The 19,585-nt window shown below is 50.1% G+C and overlaps 1 protein-coding gene and 1 non-coding gene across 2 annotated transcripts in view; one reads left to right on the top strand and one right to left on the bottom strand.

Annotated features, from left to right (window-relative positions):
* Sctr (secretin receptor) overlaps positions 1-19,585 on the top strand; it is a 52,021-nt gene that overhangs the window by 23,641 nt on the left and 8,795 nt on the right. Inside the window, exons 5-9 of the mRNA XM_037211478.1 lie at positions 4,091-4,194; positions 9,021-9,118; positions 10,152-10,284; positions 11,771-11,924; positions 19,094-19,154. Of these exons, the coding sequence (XP_037067373.1) occupies positions 4,091-4,194; positions 9,021-9,118; positions 10,152-10,284; positions 11,771-11,924; positions 19,094-19,154 (550 nt within the window). The remainder of the gene's footprint in view (positions 1-4,090; positions 4,195-9,020; positions 9,119-10,151; positions 10,285-11,770; positions 11,925-19,093; positions 19,155-19,585) is intronic.
* Positions 5,440-5,542, bottom strand: LOC114709951. The gene has a single exon (XR_003736997.1). It is a non-coding gene; the product is annotated as a U6 spliceosomal RNA (small nuclear RNA).

Raw genomic sequence — 19,585 nt, 5'->3', positions numbered from 1 at the left:
GCTCTCCTCTCTACCAGCCTTCAGAGCCTTCTCAGAGCTGGCACACCTATTGCCTGTGGGCACAATGGTGACCAGAGGCTTGCCTGGTCACAGCCCTCCCAGTGAACGGCTTGAACTCCTGCCCTCCTCATTAACTAGAAGACCTCTGAGTTGGTGATTCACAGCCAAGTCAGTTTTCTTCTGCTGCAGTTTGGCCTGCTGTCACATGGTGTCGCTGTGGGGCCGCAGGTTTACCCCGAGGCCCCGCCTTCTGGGCGCTGGCCTGGCTCCCGGCTTGGTAGGAAGATCAGCTCATACCTAGCCTCAGGGCGTTGGCTGACCCAAGGTGAGGACCTGTCTGGGCCTGCCAGTCACCAAGAGCTTTCCTGTCCCATAGCTCTATCTCGGATCCGACTGGACATTTGCCCTCTGGCCCTCCAGAGGGGAAGGCTCCCCACAGTGTGTCCCCAACCCCAGAGGAACATGTTCATGGACAACAGTCGGTGTTCCAGACAGCTTCCTTTTGAACAAGGAAAATACATTCTGGAGTTAATTCCTAAGGAGTTCTTTGCCGCAACAATCTTCGTGCTGGCCCAGACAGGCATCTGAGTGACTAGAAAAATTGCAGGCCGGTTTCTACCCCAGATAGTTCTCATGCCAGGTCTAGCATGTATTCCTTCAAGGAGACATTCCTTCGATTTATTTTCCTTTGAAAACAGTACTGGTATTTTCAAAGTTCCTTGTCAAAAATGTATTTAGCAGGACATGATCCCATGGGCCTGTAATCCCAGCCTCCTCTGCGGCTGAGGCAGGAGGATCCCAAGTTTGAGGCCTTTTTGAGCAACTCAGTGAGACTGTCTCAAAATAAAGAGTAAAAGGGGCTGAGGAGATGGCTTGGTTGGCAAAGCACTTACTACACAGATACGAGGACCTGAGTTTGATCCCCACCATCCAGGGCAAAGCTGGGCGCAGAGGCACATGCTGTAACCGCAGTACTGGGGAGGCAGAGGCATTAAGATTTGGAGTTTGCTGCCCAGTCAGGTTAGAATACTAGGTGAGCTCCAGGTTCAGTGAGAAACCTTGTTTCAAAAAAAATAAGGTGAAGAGTGGTCAAGGAAGATACTTTATGTCACTGTCTGGCCTCCGTGTACACACACACACACACACACACACACACACAGAGAGTTAAAGAGGGTTAGAGACAAAATTTAGTGAAAGAGCTCTTACCTAGCATGCCCCAGACCCTAGGTTCAATCCCCAATCTCTTTTTCCTTCCCCCTCCACCCTCCCATACACACACACACACACACACACACACACACACATACACACACACACACACGTTTCTGGGTGGGATCAGGTACCTATCCAGCCTTTTAGATAGGACCCCAGGGACTTGAGGATCAAATGGAAGCTTGGGACAGGTTCTCCCCTGAACTGCAATGCATGCACACACAGACGTGCACACTTAAGCTTTCGGGGTGCTTATGAGGGACTCACTGTCCCCCTTAGGAATGAATCCCAGGAGAAGTGAGTGGAGTTGACGGCATGGAGAGAGCCCATCCTTCCACTGTCCCGTAGGGTGCCCCATACGGGCACAGCCGGAGATCTAGGGAATATGCTACTGGGTCCCTGAGGATAGAGGGCCCTAGACAGGTGGGCAGCTGGGCTGGGCTGCACCCACAGAGAGCCGCCATCTCAGCGTGTGCTGCTAGCCTTTGGCTCTGGAGCCGTGTGTTTCTATCTAATCAGCCCACACTTGACCATCATTCTTTCCCATCCCCCAACCTCGCTCCCTGACTTCATTCCAAAGCTCTCTCACCCCTCCCTAGAATGCTAAGATGCTACACCCTGCCCATGCCTGCCTCTTGTGGGAAGGCCGTTTCTGGCTGGCAGCAGCCTGGGCCCTTTCTTGTGACAGGCTGTATCCTGCTCGCCCCGATTATGGGGAGAGTGATTTGTTGCAAAGTCACATTAAGACTAAGAAACGGCGCTGGGCAGAGAACTGGGATTCGGCCGATTCTAGGCTGGTGGTTCAGGCCTCCTGAACCTTGGAACCTTAGGGCTGGACATGTCTAGGGCCCTGAAGACACAGCCTTCGGAGACTAGGAGCCTCTGTGGGAGGGACCACAGGGAGTTTCCTGATGGGAGAGGACTAGCAAGGGACCCACCCTGCGTGGGCACCGTTATCCAGGCCTCCTTCACTGGGCTGTGGGGTGAGACACAAATCTGTGCTGAAGGAGTTTAGAACAGCGACTGGTCTGAGAAAAGCTGATAGTGTTTCTCCGGCTCAGTGGAGCCTGCTGGACCCCAAACCACCAACAGCAGCCTAGGCCCTGAGGTCTCTAGGGGAGACCAAGCCAGCCCCAGCAATGGCTGTTAAGGGGCCACTGGACAGGACTGTCATTCACGGAACTTGATGATGGCATCCTCAGCCTGGGACAGACACAGGTCCTTGGTGACTAGAATGAAAATTCAGTTGGTCATTCAGGACAAGGAGAGAAACTTCTGGAAACTGTAGAAGGCCTTCCTGGCCAGTGGCTCCTTTTTGACCGGTGTCTCCTTCCTGGCCAGTGTCTCCTTCCTGGCCAGTGTCTCCTTCCTGGCCAGTGTCTCCTTCCTGGCCAGTGTCTCCTTCCTGCCAGTGACTCCTTCCTGACCAGTGTCTCCTTCCTGGCCAGTGTCTCCTTCCTGACCAGTGACTCCTTCCTGACCAGTGTCTCCTTCCTGACCAGTGTCTCCTTCCTGGCCAGTGTCTCCTTCCTGACCAGTGACTCCTTCCTGACCAGTGTCTCCTTCCTGACCAGTGTCTCCTTCCTGACCAGTGACTCCTTCCTGACCAGTGTCTCCTTCCTGGCCAGTGTCTCCTTCCTGGCCAGTGTCTCCTTCCTGGCCAGAGGCTCCTTCCTGGTCTGTGGCTCTTTCCTGACCAGTGGCTCCTTCCCTTTGCCTTTGGATCCTGGCCTTGTAAGGCCAGGTGGGGGACAGGGATGGGTAGGTGTTAGAATGTGTGTCTAGCATGCAAGAGTCCCTGGTGAGATTCCCCAGAGCCATACATGTGCACATACACAAGCACACCCATGCATCCCCACAGTGGGAAACCCTCCCTCCTGGTGTACCCCACGCAGTGGGAAACTCAGCCCTGTTCTCTACGAAAAGAGCTCAGCCCAGGTCTGCCGACCTCATACCTTCCTCTGCCTGTGCAGTAAGCCAGTGCTGGTGCCCAAGGACTCTGGGAAACCATTACCCAGCAGCCCGTGCCTGGCAGGGATGGAGGGCAAACACAGTTGCAGCTATCCCAACAGGCAGCCTCAGTGTCTCGGCTAACGGAATAATAACCCAATTCCTCCCATGAGGGGCAGCTGCCTGACAGGCTTTGACTCAATGGCCGCTGATGGTTTCCATCTGGTGAGGCGAGCAGGACGCAGTGGTCAAGCTTGAAGACCGGAGTTCGATCCCCAGAACCTTTGCAAAATGCACTTGTAACGCCTGCGTCAGGGAGGCAGAGGCAGGTGCATCCCTGGGACTCACTAACCAGTTGGATTAGTCAAGTTAGCAAGTTCCAGGCCAGTAAGAGACTGTCTCAGAAAGCCAAGGTGGGTGGCGTCTGAGGAATGGGACCCAAGGTTGACCTTTGACCTATACACACACACACACACACACACACACACACACACACACACAGAGAGAGAGAGAGACAGAGAGACAGAGGGAGAGAGACAGAGAGACAGAGAGACAGGGAAGGAGAGGGAGAGGGAAGGAAGGGAGGAGAGAGAGAGAGAGAGAGAGAACTCTGAGACCCTAAGGATTCATTGTAACAGAAACCAAGTCCTCACCATCCACCCAGATGTTTCAGGACCGACCTATTACATCAGCAGAACTGGGTGTGAGTAAGAAAGGGAATTCGTACATGATGTGAAGAGCCCCACAGACCCAGCCCTCGTTCTCCATTTACTGAGATAATGATGTGGGCAAGTCATGGCACCGCTGCATGCCTCAGTTTGCCCACTTATAAAGTGACGGTAATACTTTCATGTTCCCGGGGATTTTCTTGTCACGGTTCCATCGCCTGCTCCCCACCACTCATCTGCTGTCTACTTGTCACCCTCAGGGTCTCTGTTCAGGAACTGCACACGGGATGGCTGGTCAGAAACCTTCCCCAGGCCTGACCTGGCCTGTGGGGTCAACATGAATGACTCCTCTAATGAGAAACGGGTAAGCCTGTCACGCTGTACTGCCACGTGGGTGGGTGAGCGCAGGATGAGGTCCAGGAGGGACATGGGAGTCAGAGAGGACCTGGGTGCCAGCATGATCAGCATGCACCATCCCACCCAGTTCATAGGGGTGGGGGATGGAGCCCGGGGCTTTGTGCACACTGGGCAAGCAGCGCTCCTCGGGCCGAGCCACATCTATGCTGGAACTTCGTTCTTTTTGTTAAAACCCCCCTCCTTCCACGGGCTGACGATGACAGGTCCTGCTTGGCTTTCCCTTCCTTCCTTCTTTCCTTCCTTCCTTCCCTCCCTCCCTCCCTCCCTCCCTCTCTCCCTCCCTCCTCTCTTCCTCCTTCTCTCTCTCTTCCTTCTCCTCTCCTCCCTCTCCCTCCTCCCTCCCTCCCTCCCCCCCCTCCCTCCTCCCTCCCTTCCTTCCTTCCTTTGGGCATGTGTCACTAGACTGATGACAAATGTCAGTAGTGTGCTCAGACTGATAGAAAGGCCAGGTACAGATGCCTTTTAAGCATCTACAATGTCTAGGGCTCCTACTTAGAGCAAAGATTGCCGGACTGTGGCCTTGGGTCCTGACCAGCTTTGGCAAATGAAGTTTGGTTGGGGCATAGCCAAGTCCATTAGCTCTGCAAGGCTGCTTCTGAGTGACAGGGATGGAACTGAGTAGTTGTGAGAGACTGTGTGGTACTTTAAGCCTAAAATATTGACTGTCTGTCTCTGAATAGGAGACGCTCGCTGTCAGCTGGGTAGAGGGACAGCAAACAGGTGGCACTGCCAGGCTCCAAGGGAGAGACTCTAAGTTTGACCCAGGACAGAGCCAGGGTGTTCCCGGACTCTGAGCCCTCTAGGGGCAACACACAGCTGCAGATGTTAAAAGCTGAGGGGACAAGGGTCACAGGAGAGCTCCTGGGAGTCAGGGTCATGCTGGGGTCAGACTTCACAGATAGGAAATCGGGGCTGAAGGTCACTTGTTATTGAATAGGACAAATTCTTCTGCCAGGACACTTCACACGGTCCACCTGTGCCTTCTTGGGCTCCCATGAACTGGTGTAGGCATCACCAGACCAGACGGCCACCGTCAGTAGTGCGGGCCTCCCTGTGCCAGGTTTCCTGTTGACGGGGAGGGCACGGGGTAGTGGTTAAGAGCGTGAACTCAGGAGCTGGCACTGCACACCAACAGGTTGAGCCAAGAACTTGTGAAATTCCACAGATCTTTTTCTTTCCTTACTTTTTTTTAAAAAATATGGGACGCTTCACGAATTTGCATGTCATCCTTGCACAGGGACCATGCTAATCTTCTCTGTATCGTTCCAATTTTATTATGAGCTGCTGAAGCGAGCACACTTTTTTTTTTTTAAAGCAGCCTCATATAGCCCAGGCTAGCCTCAACCTCCCTAAGTAGTCCAGAATGACCTAGAACTCCTGTTCAACTCAGGCTGGCCTCAGCCTTCCTAAATAGCCCAGAATGACTTAGAACTCCTGGTCCTCCAGCCTTCTCCTCCAGAGTACTGGAATTACAGGCATGCTACACTATGCCTGATGAGTGTGGTGCTGAGACTCGAACTCAGAACGTTTAACCTGCTAGGCAAGCATTTGATCAACTCTTTGTCATCTTAGGGAGGGGACGCTCCACACCTACTGAACTCCGTTTCCCCTCCCCAGCTCCCGAAACGCTCCCAGCCACAAGCATTCCACTTTATCTTATTTTGTTTTTATTAGGAAGGGCCTCATGTAGCCCAGGGTGGCTTCAAACTCCTGATGTAGCTGAAGTGACTGAACATCTGATCCTCCTGCCTCTGCCTCCCACATGTTGGGTGACAGGTGTGTGCCACCATGCCTACTTTATACAGCTGGAGCTGGTCCATATCCCAACTCTACACGATTCTTTGGTGTCCCAGGCTCCAGGGGTCATTAGTCTAAGGTAACGCATCACCCTCCACAGCTCTTCTCTTCACCCCCGTTGCTGGAGGAGGGAGGCTCCACCTCACACAGTCATCACGTCGAGGGTCATCTGATGCCAAAATGCCCTTGTTTATTCTGAGTCAAAGTCTGCATGCTTTCTCTTAAGCTTCCTCCACTGGACCTTAACACAGGCAATGTTGTCTTTCATTTTGTCAATCATTGTAATATTCTCCGCATAAATTGTCACCACTCTGCCACCCCACATGCTTGGCTGGTCCTATGCACTTCGGATGATGCCGCCGGTCACCGTCTTCCAAAAGCACCCTGAAGATTCGTTAAGGTGCCTCTTAAAATAACACCCTTGCACTCATGACAGCCCAGTGACATGGCCACCTGTTCAGAGCATTCTGTTGGTGAAAGAGAAAATACGCCCGTTTTTATTTTTGGAGCCTAACTCATTCCTCCGAGGTCCTGCTGTCTGGCCCTGCTGACTCATGCTGAAGAGCGGATGGTGCTGGGGAGGCCACCACGTGCTGAGGGTCTCCTGCATGCCAGGCATTGTGGACACACCCCATCTATTAGCCTCCTCCTGTTTCCAACAAGCCTGCAGGGAGAGAATATGACTCCCATTTTGTAGACAAAGAGCTGGGGCTCAGAGACGTTAAGTAGTTTGCTCAAGGTTGCACAGCTGGTGAGTGACAGGCTGGCCTTCTTGGGTTTGGAAGCTCGTCTTGTTTCTCTGCTGTCTACTGCGTGACACTGTGAGCCATTCCGATCCCAAGGCCATTGCTGTGCGAAGCCAGCAAGGTCCCCTGTACGGTTCTTGTGCCTCAGAACGGCTGTTTCCCCGTCCACTCTTACTGAACAGCACGTAGCCACTGTAGGAAATGCCAGGAGAGAAAACGATGAGGGGACTCACACCTCTCTGCTCAGAGCCGTGGAACCAAGGTCAGTTACCGCCTGACACGGTCTCCTTGCCGTATTTTTTTATTATACGTTTTGTTTGTGTTATGGGGGAAGAGGGCTGGTACCTGTGCCACAGCTCCGGGGACCAGAGGACAGCTTGCTACGATCAGTTCTCTCCTTCTATTATGTGGAGCCCAAGGACTGAACTAACGCAATCAAGTTTGTCCACAAGTGTCTTTACTAGAGCGACCCTACCAGCCCACCACAAGTTCCCCTCCCCCACCCCAGACAGGGTTTCTCTGTGTCGCTTTGGAGCCTGTCCTGGAACTCGCTCTGTAGACCAGGCTGGCCTGGAAATAACACAGATCCGCCTGCCTCTGCCTCCGAGTGCTGGGATTAAAGGCCTGCACCACCACCGCCCGGCTCACAAGCTTGTTTTTAATGAAGATAAGAAATTGAACAGCACAGATTGGCTGATATCCTTTTTTCCCCTTCTAGACAAGGTCTTGTGTATCATAGACTAGCTTCAAACTCGCTATGTTACATGGCTCCATAGATTTTTAAAATGTGATGGTAAGATCCATTCACAGGATATATAAATGCAGGTCCCAAGCAAGACCCACGGAACATGATAATCAATTTTTTAGAAAATGTTTTGCACAGATAGCAAATTCCAGTGGCTTGCTTTATTTCTTTTCCATCAGACTTTCACGTAGTCAAAGGTGGCGGGAAGAACTCTGAACTTTTGATCCTTCAACCTCTGGCTCCAGATAGATTCCCCAGGAACTGGAGTTAGTTACAGGCAATGGTGAACTGCCTGACATAGATCCTGGGAAGCAAACTTGGGTCTTCTGAAGAGAAGCAAGCTCTTTTGAGTGCTGAGCCATTGCTCCAGGCCCTGGGTATCTTAACTAAGGGCACTAACAAACCTCACCATTTTAATTGAACTAGATGGTGAAGGGTGTATCGAGAGACGAAAACAGACCATGAAGGTAGAGGAGGTAATCGAGGGACAAGGAGAGGAATCGCTTTATCTGAAAATGACAGGGCATTGCTTACAATTACAACTTTTCTATGTATGACAGACAGCCTTCCTCTAGAAGACTAATTTATTTTAGGTGGTTCTAGAAAGAAAAAAAAAAAGAAAAGACTAATAGGTGGAATGCAAAAGTTAGCTACTTTGAGTGCTACTCAAAAAGATTCTGAGCCAGGCTTGGTGGCACATGCCTTTAATCCCAGCACTAGGGAGGCAGAGGCAGGTGGATCTCTGAGTTTGAGGCCAGCCTGGGCTACAGAGTGAGTTCCAAGACAGCCAGCACTACACAGAGAATCCTTGCCTTGAAAAACAACAACAACAACAAAAAGTTTCTGGCTGGGACTGCTATCATATACCTTTGATGACTTCACTTAGAAGGTATAAGCAGGCAGATAAGGAGTTCAAAGTCATCTTCAGTTATATTATGGGTTCAAGGCCAGCCTGGAATGTATGGGATCCTTTCTCAAAACAAAACAAGGGATGGAGGTGTAGTTACGTTGAAAGAGTGCTTGCCTAGCATGCATGGAGTCCTGTGTTTGGCCCCCAGTACCTCATAACCAGACATGGCAGTACATGACACCTGTAATCCAAGCACTTAGGAAGTGGAGGCAGAATTCAAAGTCATCAGGAAGTTTGGCCACACAGGAAGTTTGAGGCCAGTCTGAGATACATGAAAAACCCTTTCTCAATATACATATATACATATACATACATACATACATATATAATATTTTTTTCTGGTATTTCCCATTTTGTATGCCAAATGGATTCCTCCAAAAGTAGTGAGCAGCTTGTCTCTGAAAGTTCCAGTTAAGCCTTGAATTCAAAGTGCTGGTAAAGGGACCTACCAACAGCCATCGGAATAGTCGTCAAGGTTGTCGGGACCAATGCTGCCTCAAGCCGGTGCTCTGGGACACAGAAGGGCCAGCTAGAGCCAATGGGCAGGCAGGGCTGACCTGTGCCTCTCTCTGCAGCATGCATACCTGCTGAAGCTCAAGGTCATGTACACTGTCGGCTACAGTTCCTCCTTGGCCATGCTCCTGGTCGCCCTCAGCATCCTGTGCTCTTTCCGGTGAGAACATATCGCCCATTCTCCAGCACCCCCAGCCCTCGTGGACACAGTCCTCAAGTCTTCCTATTTCCTCGGGATGGAAAGAGGGAGGTCTGGGTGGGTTGCCTGGCCATTTTGTGAAGCTGAGGACAACTATAAATGTGGCTCAACACAAAATGGAAACTTAAAACATACTTTTTTTTTGTAACTCAGAAAAAAAAAACCCAGTAAATTTTGTAGATGACAATGTGCCGTTAGAATGTCATGTAAATGATTGTTTGTAGACATATGTATGCCCTGCAGTTGGACAGCCCCGGATTTAATGTGTATACGAAGACAGTTCTTTGTCCGGTACAGTCCAGAGAAGCTAAAAAGTTGAGGGGCTTCCTTGGGGGGGGGGTAGGGGTGTGGCTCAGTTGGTAGAATACCCGTCTAGCAAGCACAAGCCTGGGTTCAATCCCTGCTCTGCATACACTGGCCGTGGTGACACAGGTCTGTGGCGGCCCTAGGTGGAGTAGGAGGATCAGAAGTCCATAGTCATCCTTGACTATGTAGGCAATTGGAAGCCAGCCTAGGCTGCCTAAGATCCTATCTCAAAATAAAATACCCGGAGGACCAGTAACAAACTTGCAGTCCCTAGAGCACAGGGGGAAAATCCGGGAGCTGGAGGTGGTGCTCGGTCGGGCCGAAGACAGATTGCTGTTGCAAAGCCAGTGATTATGTTACTCTGTTCTCGTCTGGTCTATTCTGAGTCACCGTATCGCCATGTAGCCCCTACTAGCCTAGAACTCGAGGTGATCCTTCTGCCTCCACCGCCCGCATGCTAGAGTAACAGGCATGCACCGCTGTGCCCGGCTTTCTTTTCTTCAGTCCCGCAGGGTTGCACCACCCACCTCGGGACCTATGCCCTCATGCGGGTTCATCCACGGAGAGAGATGGGACCTGAGGGCTTTGGCTTCCCCGTGTAAGGGAAGGGCAGGGAGGGGCAGGTAGACCCCGTCAGAGCACCAGCCCCTCTTTCCATGGTCTTGCAGCCCCACATTCTCTCTGACAGGCGGCTGCACTGTACCCGAAACTACATCCACATGCACCTCTTCGTGTCCTTCATCCTGCGCGCCCTGTCCAACTTCATCAAGGATGCTGTCCTCTTCCCCTCCGATGACGTCACCTACTGTAATGCCCACAGGGTAACGTGCCTAAGTGTCCTAGACTGCCTTGGAGAGGACCAAGCCCCGTAGTCCATTGTCCTCCTTGCAAGCATCCATTAAGATTACACAGATGCTCCAGGTCAAAGGTGGTGCTTGGCAGCAGATAGAAGTTTCAGGAGGTTCTATAAGGTTCTGAGGCCCTGGCAGTGTGATATAAGTCATGTGTTTTGGGAGGTGGTGGAGGCTGCCTTTAATCCCCCAGTGCCCCGGAGTGGACCAGCCACTCTGAGAACTAGACCTGGGGTTAGGCTTCTCCTTTGGACCCCTGCCCACTCCCAGTTAGAGACAAAGCAAAGTCTGGGGGAAGTCGCCTGCTTCTTGGAAGAAGAAGGTGAGTGCCTGCCTGAATGTCTGCCTATCTCCCTCCCACTGTCTAGATGGCGCTTAAGTCATGGCACTCACTCTGTGTGTCACCTGGGGTCCCTGACTGCCCACCATAAACAGCTCACTGCTGAAGAATCCCTAGCATTCCACAACCTTTCCCTCTGTCTGTTCTGCCCGCATGTGGGCCTGCGGCCTCAGGCTTTTACCTCAGGGCTGCAATATGGGTGTTACAGCTCCAAGTTTCACATCCACATTCTGGGCAAGGAGGAAGGTTGCTGATTAAACATTTTATTTTCATTTTGAGAGATTTTGCTTTTTTATTTATCTTCCAGAAAGTACACACACACACACACACACACACACACACACACACACACACACACACACACTCGGAAGAGGAAAAGGCAGTTGTGTTAACTTTGACTCAGCACCCCATTCTCTCCCTAGGCTATAAGTATCCTCCTTGGAAAATGAAGGTGTTGGTCAGTACTGGGTGGCTTTCTCTGGAGGAATGCAAGTGTCTTCCTCACCAAGGCTCAGGGCCAGCTCATGATTGGAATCCACTGCCTGATTCTGGCACCTCCTAGGTCATCTTCACTGGGCCCGGGGACTTGGAGGCTCTAGAGAACACCGTGGACCTGGCCTCCTGACCAAGGAAGGCTTCAGGAGAACCCTTGAGTGTGTTCATTTCTGTGTGTATACATGCTTGTGCATGAGTGTGCACATGCACGTGGGGAGAAGAGGTCAAGCTCATATACCTTCCTCAGACGCTGCCTCTTATTTTTTGAGACAGGGTCTGTTACCGGCCTGGAGCTCCCCAAGGGTGTTAGGCTGACTGGCCAGTGAGCCTCAGGGACCTGCCTGTCTCTACCTTCCTAGTGCTGGGATTGCAAGCATGCACTGCTGTATCTGCCTTTTTAAAATGTGGGTTCTGGGAATCAAACTCAGGTCCTCATGCTTAGCCAGCACACACTTGACCCACTGGGTCATCTCCACAGTCCTATGGAGATAGCTGTGCACCTCAGGTTTCACCCTGGGCCTGCCTCCTGCCTCCTACAGTGTAGTGCTCTTTTCTGTGGGAGCAGTTCCCCCAAGGGAGGCTCAGTCACCCCGCCCACGCTCACATGCCTGTCTCTTCCAGGGGGGCTGTAAGCTGGTCATGGTCTTCTTCCAGTACTGCATCATGGCCAACTACGCGTGGCTGCTGGTGGAGGGTCTCTACCTTCACACGCTCCTCGCCATCTCCTTCTTCTCAGAAAGGAAGAGCCTGCAGCTGTTTGTGCTCCTCGGATGGGGTATGTCTGTCCAGGGCGTTGGACCCGTGTGCTTTGCAAGGAAGGATGCTAAGTTGAGAGATGGGAGGATTCAGTTTCTAGTTGCAACTCCATCCATCCACCCATCAATCCACTCACCAAACTATCCACCATACACCCACCCGCCCATCCATTCAACCTATAGAGTATGCAGAGAGAGAAACCGGGGACTTCTTGTCTAGTCCCGGATCCACACTGAACTAACTTGGGTAATCTTTGGCAAGGTGCTGGATCTTTAACCATCCAACCTCAGGTTCCTTCCTTTCAAATGTGAAATAAGAGCTGTAATTTAGCGTCAACTCAATGTCGGGAATCTGAGCTCTTTCCAATTTTATTCTGCCCAGCACTTGCCTCCTCTTCCATAGATGATTCCTTCTCGTGTCCTCTTTATGGGGATCCTTGCAAGTCTGAACTCAGGAGAGATGGCTCAGACAGACTTCAGCATAAAGAAGACAAACTGACCCACATAACTGACGAGTACAGAGATCACCAACTTCACACCAAGCTGAATTCAGGCATTTAATGTTTTCCCTTCTGCCTTTACATTGCCGTTTGTAACAGCAGCATTATTCCCGCTATTTTCTGTGTTATCACCAGGAGCTTGTGAGATGCCTGCTTTCTCACTACCAGGCTCCAATAAGATAAAGACGAGGAACCTCTGGGTACACGTGCGCGCGCGCGCACACACACACACACACACACACACACACACGCACGCGCACACACACACACATGCACACGCACACGCACACTCACATGCACGCACACACGCACGAACATGCACACGCACACACATGCGCACGCACACACGCATGCACATGCACGTGCACACACACGCACACACACGCACACACACACATGCACGCATACACACACGCACACGCACATGCACACTCACACGCACACACGCACGCACGAACATGCACACGCACACACATATGCGCGCGCACACGCGCATGCACATGCGCGTGCACACACACGCACACACACGCACACGCACACACAGTCCCACTTATCTCATACATGTGGCTGAGACAACCACAGGGGACTGAGAGAACAGAATGCACTGGAATGCACTGATGGCTGCAAGCCTCTCAAGCTACCTGGTTTCCAAAGGATGCTCAGGATTTAGTTTCTAGGAGAGAGACAATGATAGCAATCAGTTGTGCAAAGGCCCCACAGCATGGTTTTTCTCCTGTCCTTTCTGGCCAAGGGAAATAACTTCCGTTTCTCCATCACTTACTGTATTCTAGGTGGTGGCTTGGTACTTTACACTGGTCACTTAATCAAGTCACAAACCTCCAGAAGTCTCTCAGAGACTTGAGCTCAGAGATGGGGCACATATGTTCAACTCACACTCTAGACAAGGGTGGATTCAGGGTTACCTGCCAGTAACAAACATCCACCCACCCACCCACTCAGTCACTTAGGTGCCAAATATCTGTCTATCTACCCATCCATCTACCCACTTATGAACACAATCTATACCCACCCACCCATGCATACATTACACACCCATACACCTCCCATGTACCCATTCATACACCCATGCACCTCCCCATGCATCCATCTAGCCATCACTTATGAACCCCAAACCCATCCATCAGTCCACCCATCTGTCCATCTAACCTACCCTTTTATTGTTCTTTTGATTTATCACATACGTAAGTAACCTCAAGGCTTAAGGTAGAATAAGGTTCCTTAGGAGTGGTTCACAAGCTTCGCTTGGTGTCTGCCTTGTGTCCCTGCAAGGAAACCCTCTTCTGGGGTTTCTGCTTGTCTAAATCCCCACAGGCTAGAGTCGCATCTCTCCATCAGACCAGCAGGGAGGCTGGCAAAACACTGCCCCTCGTGCTCCAGAACTTCGGCCTATTTAGCACATGACCCTTGACCCGCAGGGGCTTGTAGGGCCCTGCAGATGGCTGCATAGGCGAGTAATCCCGTGGGCAATCAGGGACTTGCCTTGGACTGCCCCTGATTTAGAATGCAGCTCACGGAACTCCACAGCCCTAATCGGTCAGGATCTGAGAAATCTATAAGATCAGGACCCCAACTGACTCAATGCCCAGCAGTTCTTTGTGTTCAGTGCTCACAGAAATGCAGGAGTTAAGGCTGGGGGTGTGGTCCAGTTGGTAGCGCACTTGTGTTCATTCATGAATCGACTCCCTGGACAGCACTAACCTGGTTGGTGGTGCACACCTGCCATCCCAGGATCGCAAATACAAGGCCGTTCTCTTACACACACAGTGAGTTCGAGGACAGTCTGAGCAACAGGAGATGCTGTCTCCCACACATATTTACTAAAGCAATGTAAAGATTACTGACACCAGATTAGCAATCCCATCACCCACAGGGCTTCAGTCAAGAAAGGAGATGTAAAAGTGTTTGGGATTGGACCCAGGGCCTCCTGTATACTACACACATGCTCTACCACTGGGCCACACTCCCCAGCCCTGTTCTTCAGCTCTGCTGTTCCCCCTAATGTTCATCCTCGTGTTCCTCTCTCCATGGGGGATGGTGCACTTGAGAGGGCACCCATGTACGTGCCAGAGGACCACCCAGGCATCACATCTTGGGATCCATCCACCAGGAAGACGGGTGCTGAACTTCCTAAGTGCTAGGCTGACTGGTGCTCAGGCTCCAGGACTCTGCCGGTCTCCACACCCCCCAGTGCTGGCATTACAGGCATGCATCAGCTCACACAGCTTTTTCTCCAGGTCTGGGACTTGAACTCAGGCCCCCATGCTGGCAAGGCAAGACAGTGAACCGTGTCCCCAGCCCGAATTCTCACATTCCTGAACAACACACCCCGCTTTCTTGATCTTCCACCTGAAATACTGTTTTTGAGTTCCGATGGAAGATAAAGGTACCGAACCCCTCATCTGCACCTATGTTCCTTATTACTGGTCTTCACAGCTGTGGCTCAAGCCCACGCATTCATTTACATATCCAGCGTGAACATTATCAGAGCTGTGAAAATACCGTTTACTGCTGAGCCAAGTGGTGTCCAATTATTTTGTTTTCTGTTTATTTATTGTTTTATTTTTCCTAGAGTCATATTTTATTTGTACATTATTATTATTATTATTATTATTACTACTATTATTTTGATACAGATGTAATTTACCCATTGGGCTTAGACAGATTCAGGTTCCTGTGAGTGACTCAAAGTTTAGAGAGATAATCATGTTTCCTAACTACTAGCTTCATTTGGCTTCTCCCTGGTGCCTTTAAAGATTTTATTTTTTAATTTTATGTGTGTGTGTGTGTGTGTGTGTGTGTGTGTGTGTGTGTGTTCCTGTGGCTGTGTGTGTGTGCAGTACCTGTGGAGGCCAGAAGAGGGCATCAGATCCCCTAGAGCTGGAGTTAGAGGCAGGTGTGAGCCAGCCAGCTGGGGGTGGGAACTGAATGGGATCCTCTAAAAGAACAGCAAGTACTCTAAACCATCAAGTCGTCTCTCTAGCTCCTCTCCCTCCTTTGTGCACTGAATTAACAAGTGTCTCTCCTAGGAATGCCCTCCTCTGACTCTTCTGCTTGTCTAAGTCTCCAGGTGCGAGGGTCTCGTCTCTCCGGTAGACCAGAAGAGAGGCGACCAATCAGACTATTTTTACTAATTCTTCCAAATCCTCTGAAAAACCCTTCAGTCTTATTTTACAAATCATTAAATGCAATAGGAAATCTCTAAGTTCTTATATGTTTTGTCAATCTGAATTTTGTGTGTAATGTGTGTGTCTATGTGTGTGTGTATGTGTAGTGTGTGTGATGTGTGTGTGTGATGTGTGTGTGTGTGTGCACATGTATGTAGAAGTCAAAGGTTTATGTCAAGTGTCTTCCACTACCACTGTCCATTTTATCTTTTGAGATGGGGTCTTTCCCTGAACTAGAGCAGACTGATTGCTAGACCGAAGGGCAGTGGAGTCCAGGGCTGCCCCTGCCTCTGCTTCCCTCTCCCATGCTAAGACATCTATTGCCATGCCTTTTTCAAAAAGATACATTTACTTTTACTTTATGTGTGTTTGTTTTTATGTATGTATGTGTACCACAGAGGCCAGATTTGGGCATCAGGTCCCCTGGAACTGGAGTTACAAACAGTTGTGAGTCACCGTGTGTGTGTGCTGGGAACTGAACCCAGGTCCTCTGGAAGAGCAACAAATGCTCTTAACCGCTGAACCATCTCTCCAGCTCCCTATGGTGCTGAGGATACGAACTCAGGTTCACAGTGTGTATAGGAGTCTTTTTACTGACTAAGCCCATCTCTCCAGCCATGTATACCTAAATTTTTTTGAAAAGCAATTAGAGAGAGAGAGAGAGAGAGAGAGAGAGAGAGAGAGAGAGAGAGAGAGATTATCTAAAGACTGGTTTCAAAAATGCCGGGATTAGAGATATATCTCAATGGTATGGCCCTGCCTAGCATGCTGGAGGCCCTGAGCTTGAACCACAAAAACATTAAGAAAAAAAATGAGAGATGTCTTTGTGTTTTCAACTGTCACGAGGATGTACTCTAACACAGCTTCCCTCTCCTGCCCTCCCCTCCCTCCCCTGCCCTGTCCCCTGCTCTCCCCTGCCCTCCCTGCTCTCCCCTGCCCCCTCCCTTCCCCTGCCTTCCTCTGACATTTGGTTGCCCTTTCTTCTACAAATGCATGTCTCCATTTCTTTTTCTTGCATTTTTTGTTTTTGTTTTGAGATAGGAATTCACTATTTAGATCAGGTTGACCTTGAACTTGCAATCCTTCTGCCTCAGTCTCCTCAGGGTTACAATTACAGGCCAGTGGCTCTGGTCCTTCCTTCCTTCCTTTCTTCCTTCCTTCTTTCCTCCCTCCCTCCCTCTCTCTCTCTCTCTCTTTTATATTTAGTATTAATGTAATGTATTTAATATGTGTGTGCATGGGTGTGTGCATGAGTGTGTATGGTGTGATATGTGTATGGAGAGACAGAGGGCACCTTGTGGGAGTTGACTCTCTCCTTCCTCCATATAGGTCCCTGGGGTGCAACTCACTGGGCCATCTTACCAGACCACGTCCTGGCTTTGAAAAATGCTCCTAGGCTGTCTCTTAGATCCTTTCCTCATGCCTTGGCTTCAGGCTCTGCTGAAACTCTTTAATCACTGATCCATCCTCCCTTGTTCTTAGCTCCTGCTCTGCCTGCCCAGGTTCCAATGGAGTCTTCTGCCTTCCTTTGGGGGATCTTGCCATTATCTTCCAGCTCCTCCGCTGACTGTTTATTTTGGAAATCGTGTGTTCCTTTCTCTGCCCTCTTTCTTTGTTCTCTGGATGCTCCCGGTTGGCAGCAGCCTGCTGTCTCTTGTAGATGTAATCTTTCCCGACTCTCTGTGATCTCCTTGGGGTTGTTTTGTTCAAGTTCCTTCTGCTCCCTGCTTGGTCTGTTTCCTCTCAGTCCCTTTTCTCTGGTTGTTTTGTTTCTAGCTTTTGATGTAATCTGATGTCTGTGACCTTGACTTTCTGTTCGGAGTTAAGAATGAGTCAGTCCAGCGTTGATGGAAAGCCCCATTTCCCCAGGGAAACCAGCTTGGAAGTGGCTACTGTATTGGGGGCCCTCAGCTATTTCTAGGCTTTTTAAAAAAGTTGCATTTATTTGTTTATTATGTACAGGTATGTGTATATGTATATATGTGTATGTATGTGTGTATGTATGTGTGTATATATGTGTGTGTATGTGTATATATGTGTGCGTGTATGTGTATGTATGTATGTATGTGTGTGTGTGTGTGTATATATGTGTGTGTGTGTATATATATGTGTGTGTGTATGTGTATATATGTGTGTGTGTATGTGTATGTATGTATGTGTGTGTATATATATATGTGTGTGTATGTGTATATATGTGTGTATGTGTATGTATGTATGTATGCATGTATGTGTGTATGTATATCTGTATATATGTGTGTGTATGTGTATGTATGTATATGTGTATGTGTATGTATATATGTATGTATGTGTGTGTATATATATGTGTGTGTATGTGTATATATGTGTGTGTGTGTGTGTGTGTGTGTGTGGTGCAGTCCGTACACATGCCACAGTACAGATGTAGAGGTGAGAGGACAGCTGGTGGGCGTCGGTTCTTGAGTCCAGGGATCAAACTCAGATTGTGAGGCTTAGTGGCAAGAACTCTGACCAACAAGCCATCTCAACAGCCCTATTTCTAGGCCTTTTGTCTGGGGTCATTCAGTTTATTCCAAAAAGCATCCTTTAATGTCTTTGGTTGGAGTCAGGGGAGCAGAGTGAGGTAGAGATTTTCCTCGTAGAGATCTAAAAACATAGTAGCCCAGGCACCTGACCTCTCTCCATCCATGGTCTAGACCAGCAAATCCAATAGAATCACTGCATAAACTTCAGTGAAAAACTAAGCAAGCTGGGCACAGTGGTGCTCTCCTGGGGCCTCAGCCACCAGGGAGGTTGCGGCCGCAGCGCGAGTGTGGCTTCCGTCCAGGAGCTGGAGGCCACTGCTAACACTGAGAAACCTCGTCTCTCACACAGTGAGACAGCAGGGTGCTTGCCTAGCAGGTACAAAGTTCTAGGTTCGGTCTCTAGCACCCAGCATGGTGGTGCTCACCTGTCAGCCCAGCACTCAAGAAGTAGAGGCAAGAAAATCAGGAGTTCAAGGTCATCCTCAGTTACGGATTGGGTCCCAGGCCAGCCTGGGCTAAATGAGATTGTCTCAAAGGAAAAGTAAAGCAAAGCAAACACCCAGACCTGATGGTGTGGGCTCCCAATGCTTCAGCAAAGTTAGCAGCTTTTCCACCAGCGGGCTCCTCCTCCGTCTACCCCATTCCTCCAGGTACATCCCACCTCAAACCAGGGCCTCACCAAACTGCATCCATGTGCTTTCTCTCCCTACCGGAAGTACTCAGGAATCTGGCCCAGGCTCCTGGGAGTATCCTAACCCCATGTGGCTCTCAGGTTCCGTATGAACCCACTGCAGTTCTTAGGGTGCTGACAGGACCCCGGAAGCATGTGGCTACACACTAATCTAAGATGCCAAAGGGGTTTCCATGGTAATAAAATCTTGTCATCCGCCTGTTACCTTTGAAGACACACCCAGAGCCTTGTCTGTGCAGTCATTCTAAACTCTGTCAAGCCGACAGTCAACATCAAACGTCATACTGTGTCTCCCTTTGTTTTGACCATCAGGTTCTCCGGCCATTTTTGTTGCTGCATGGGCTATCACCAGGCACTTTCTAGAAGACATCGGGTAAGCTGGTAGGAGGAGGAGAAGCAAGATCCTGGCACAGCATTTACAGCCAGCCTCTGGAGCGGCTGATTCTGCAGCTAGGCATTTAACCAGCCCGAGAATGCTTGCCTCGCATGCATGAAGTCCGGAGTTTGATTCCAGCGCTGCATTAACTGCATGTAGCAGAGAAGGATAGATATACCCTTAAGATTAAAGAATGTTTTAATTATGTGCATATGTGTAGGTGTGTGCATGTGTGTGTAGATGTCCATGGAAGCTCAAGAGGGCATTGGATCCCCTGGATCTGGAATTACAGGTGGTTGTGAGCTGCTCTACATGGATGCTGGGAACTGAACTTAGGTTCTCTGCAAGAATAGTATATGTTCTTAACCACCGAGCCATCTCTCCAGCCCTGAGAGGAACAGACCTTAATGGCTCTGGGCTCATGTTAT

The sequence above is a fragment of the Peromyscus leucopus genome, chromosome 15 (genome assembly GCF_004664715.2).
Source record: "Peromyscus leucopus breed LL Stock chromosome 15, UCI_PerLeu_2.1, whole genome shotgun sequence".
Taxonomy (NCBI): Eukaryota; Metazoa; Chordata; class Mammalia; order Rodentia; family Cricetidae; genus Peromyscus; species Peromyscus leucopus.
The sequence above is the reverse complement of the archived record's forward strand: the minus strand, read 5'-3'. Positions and strand labels throughout refer to the sequence as shown.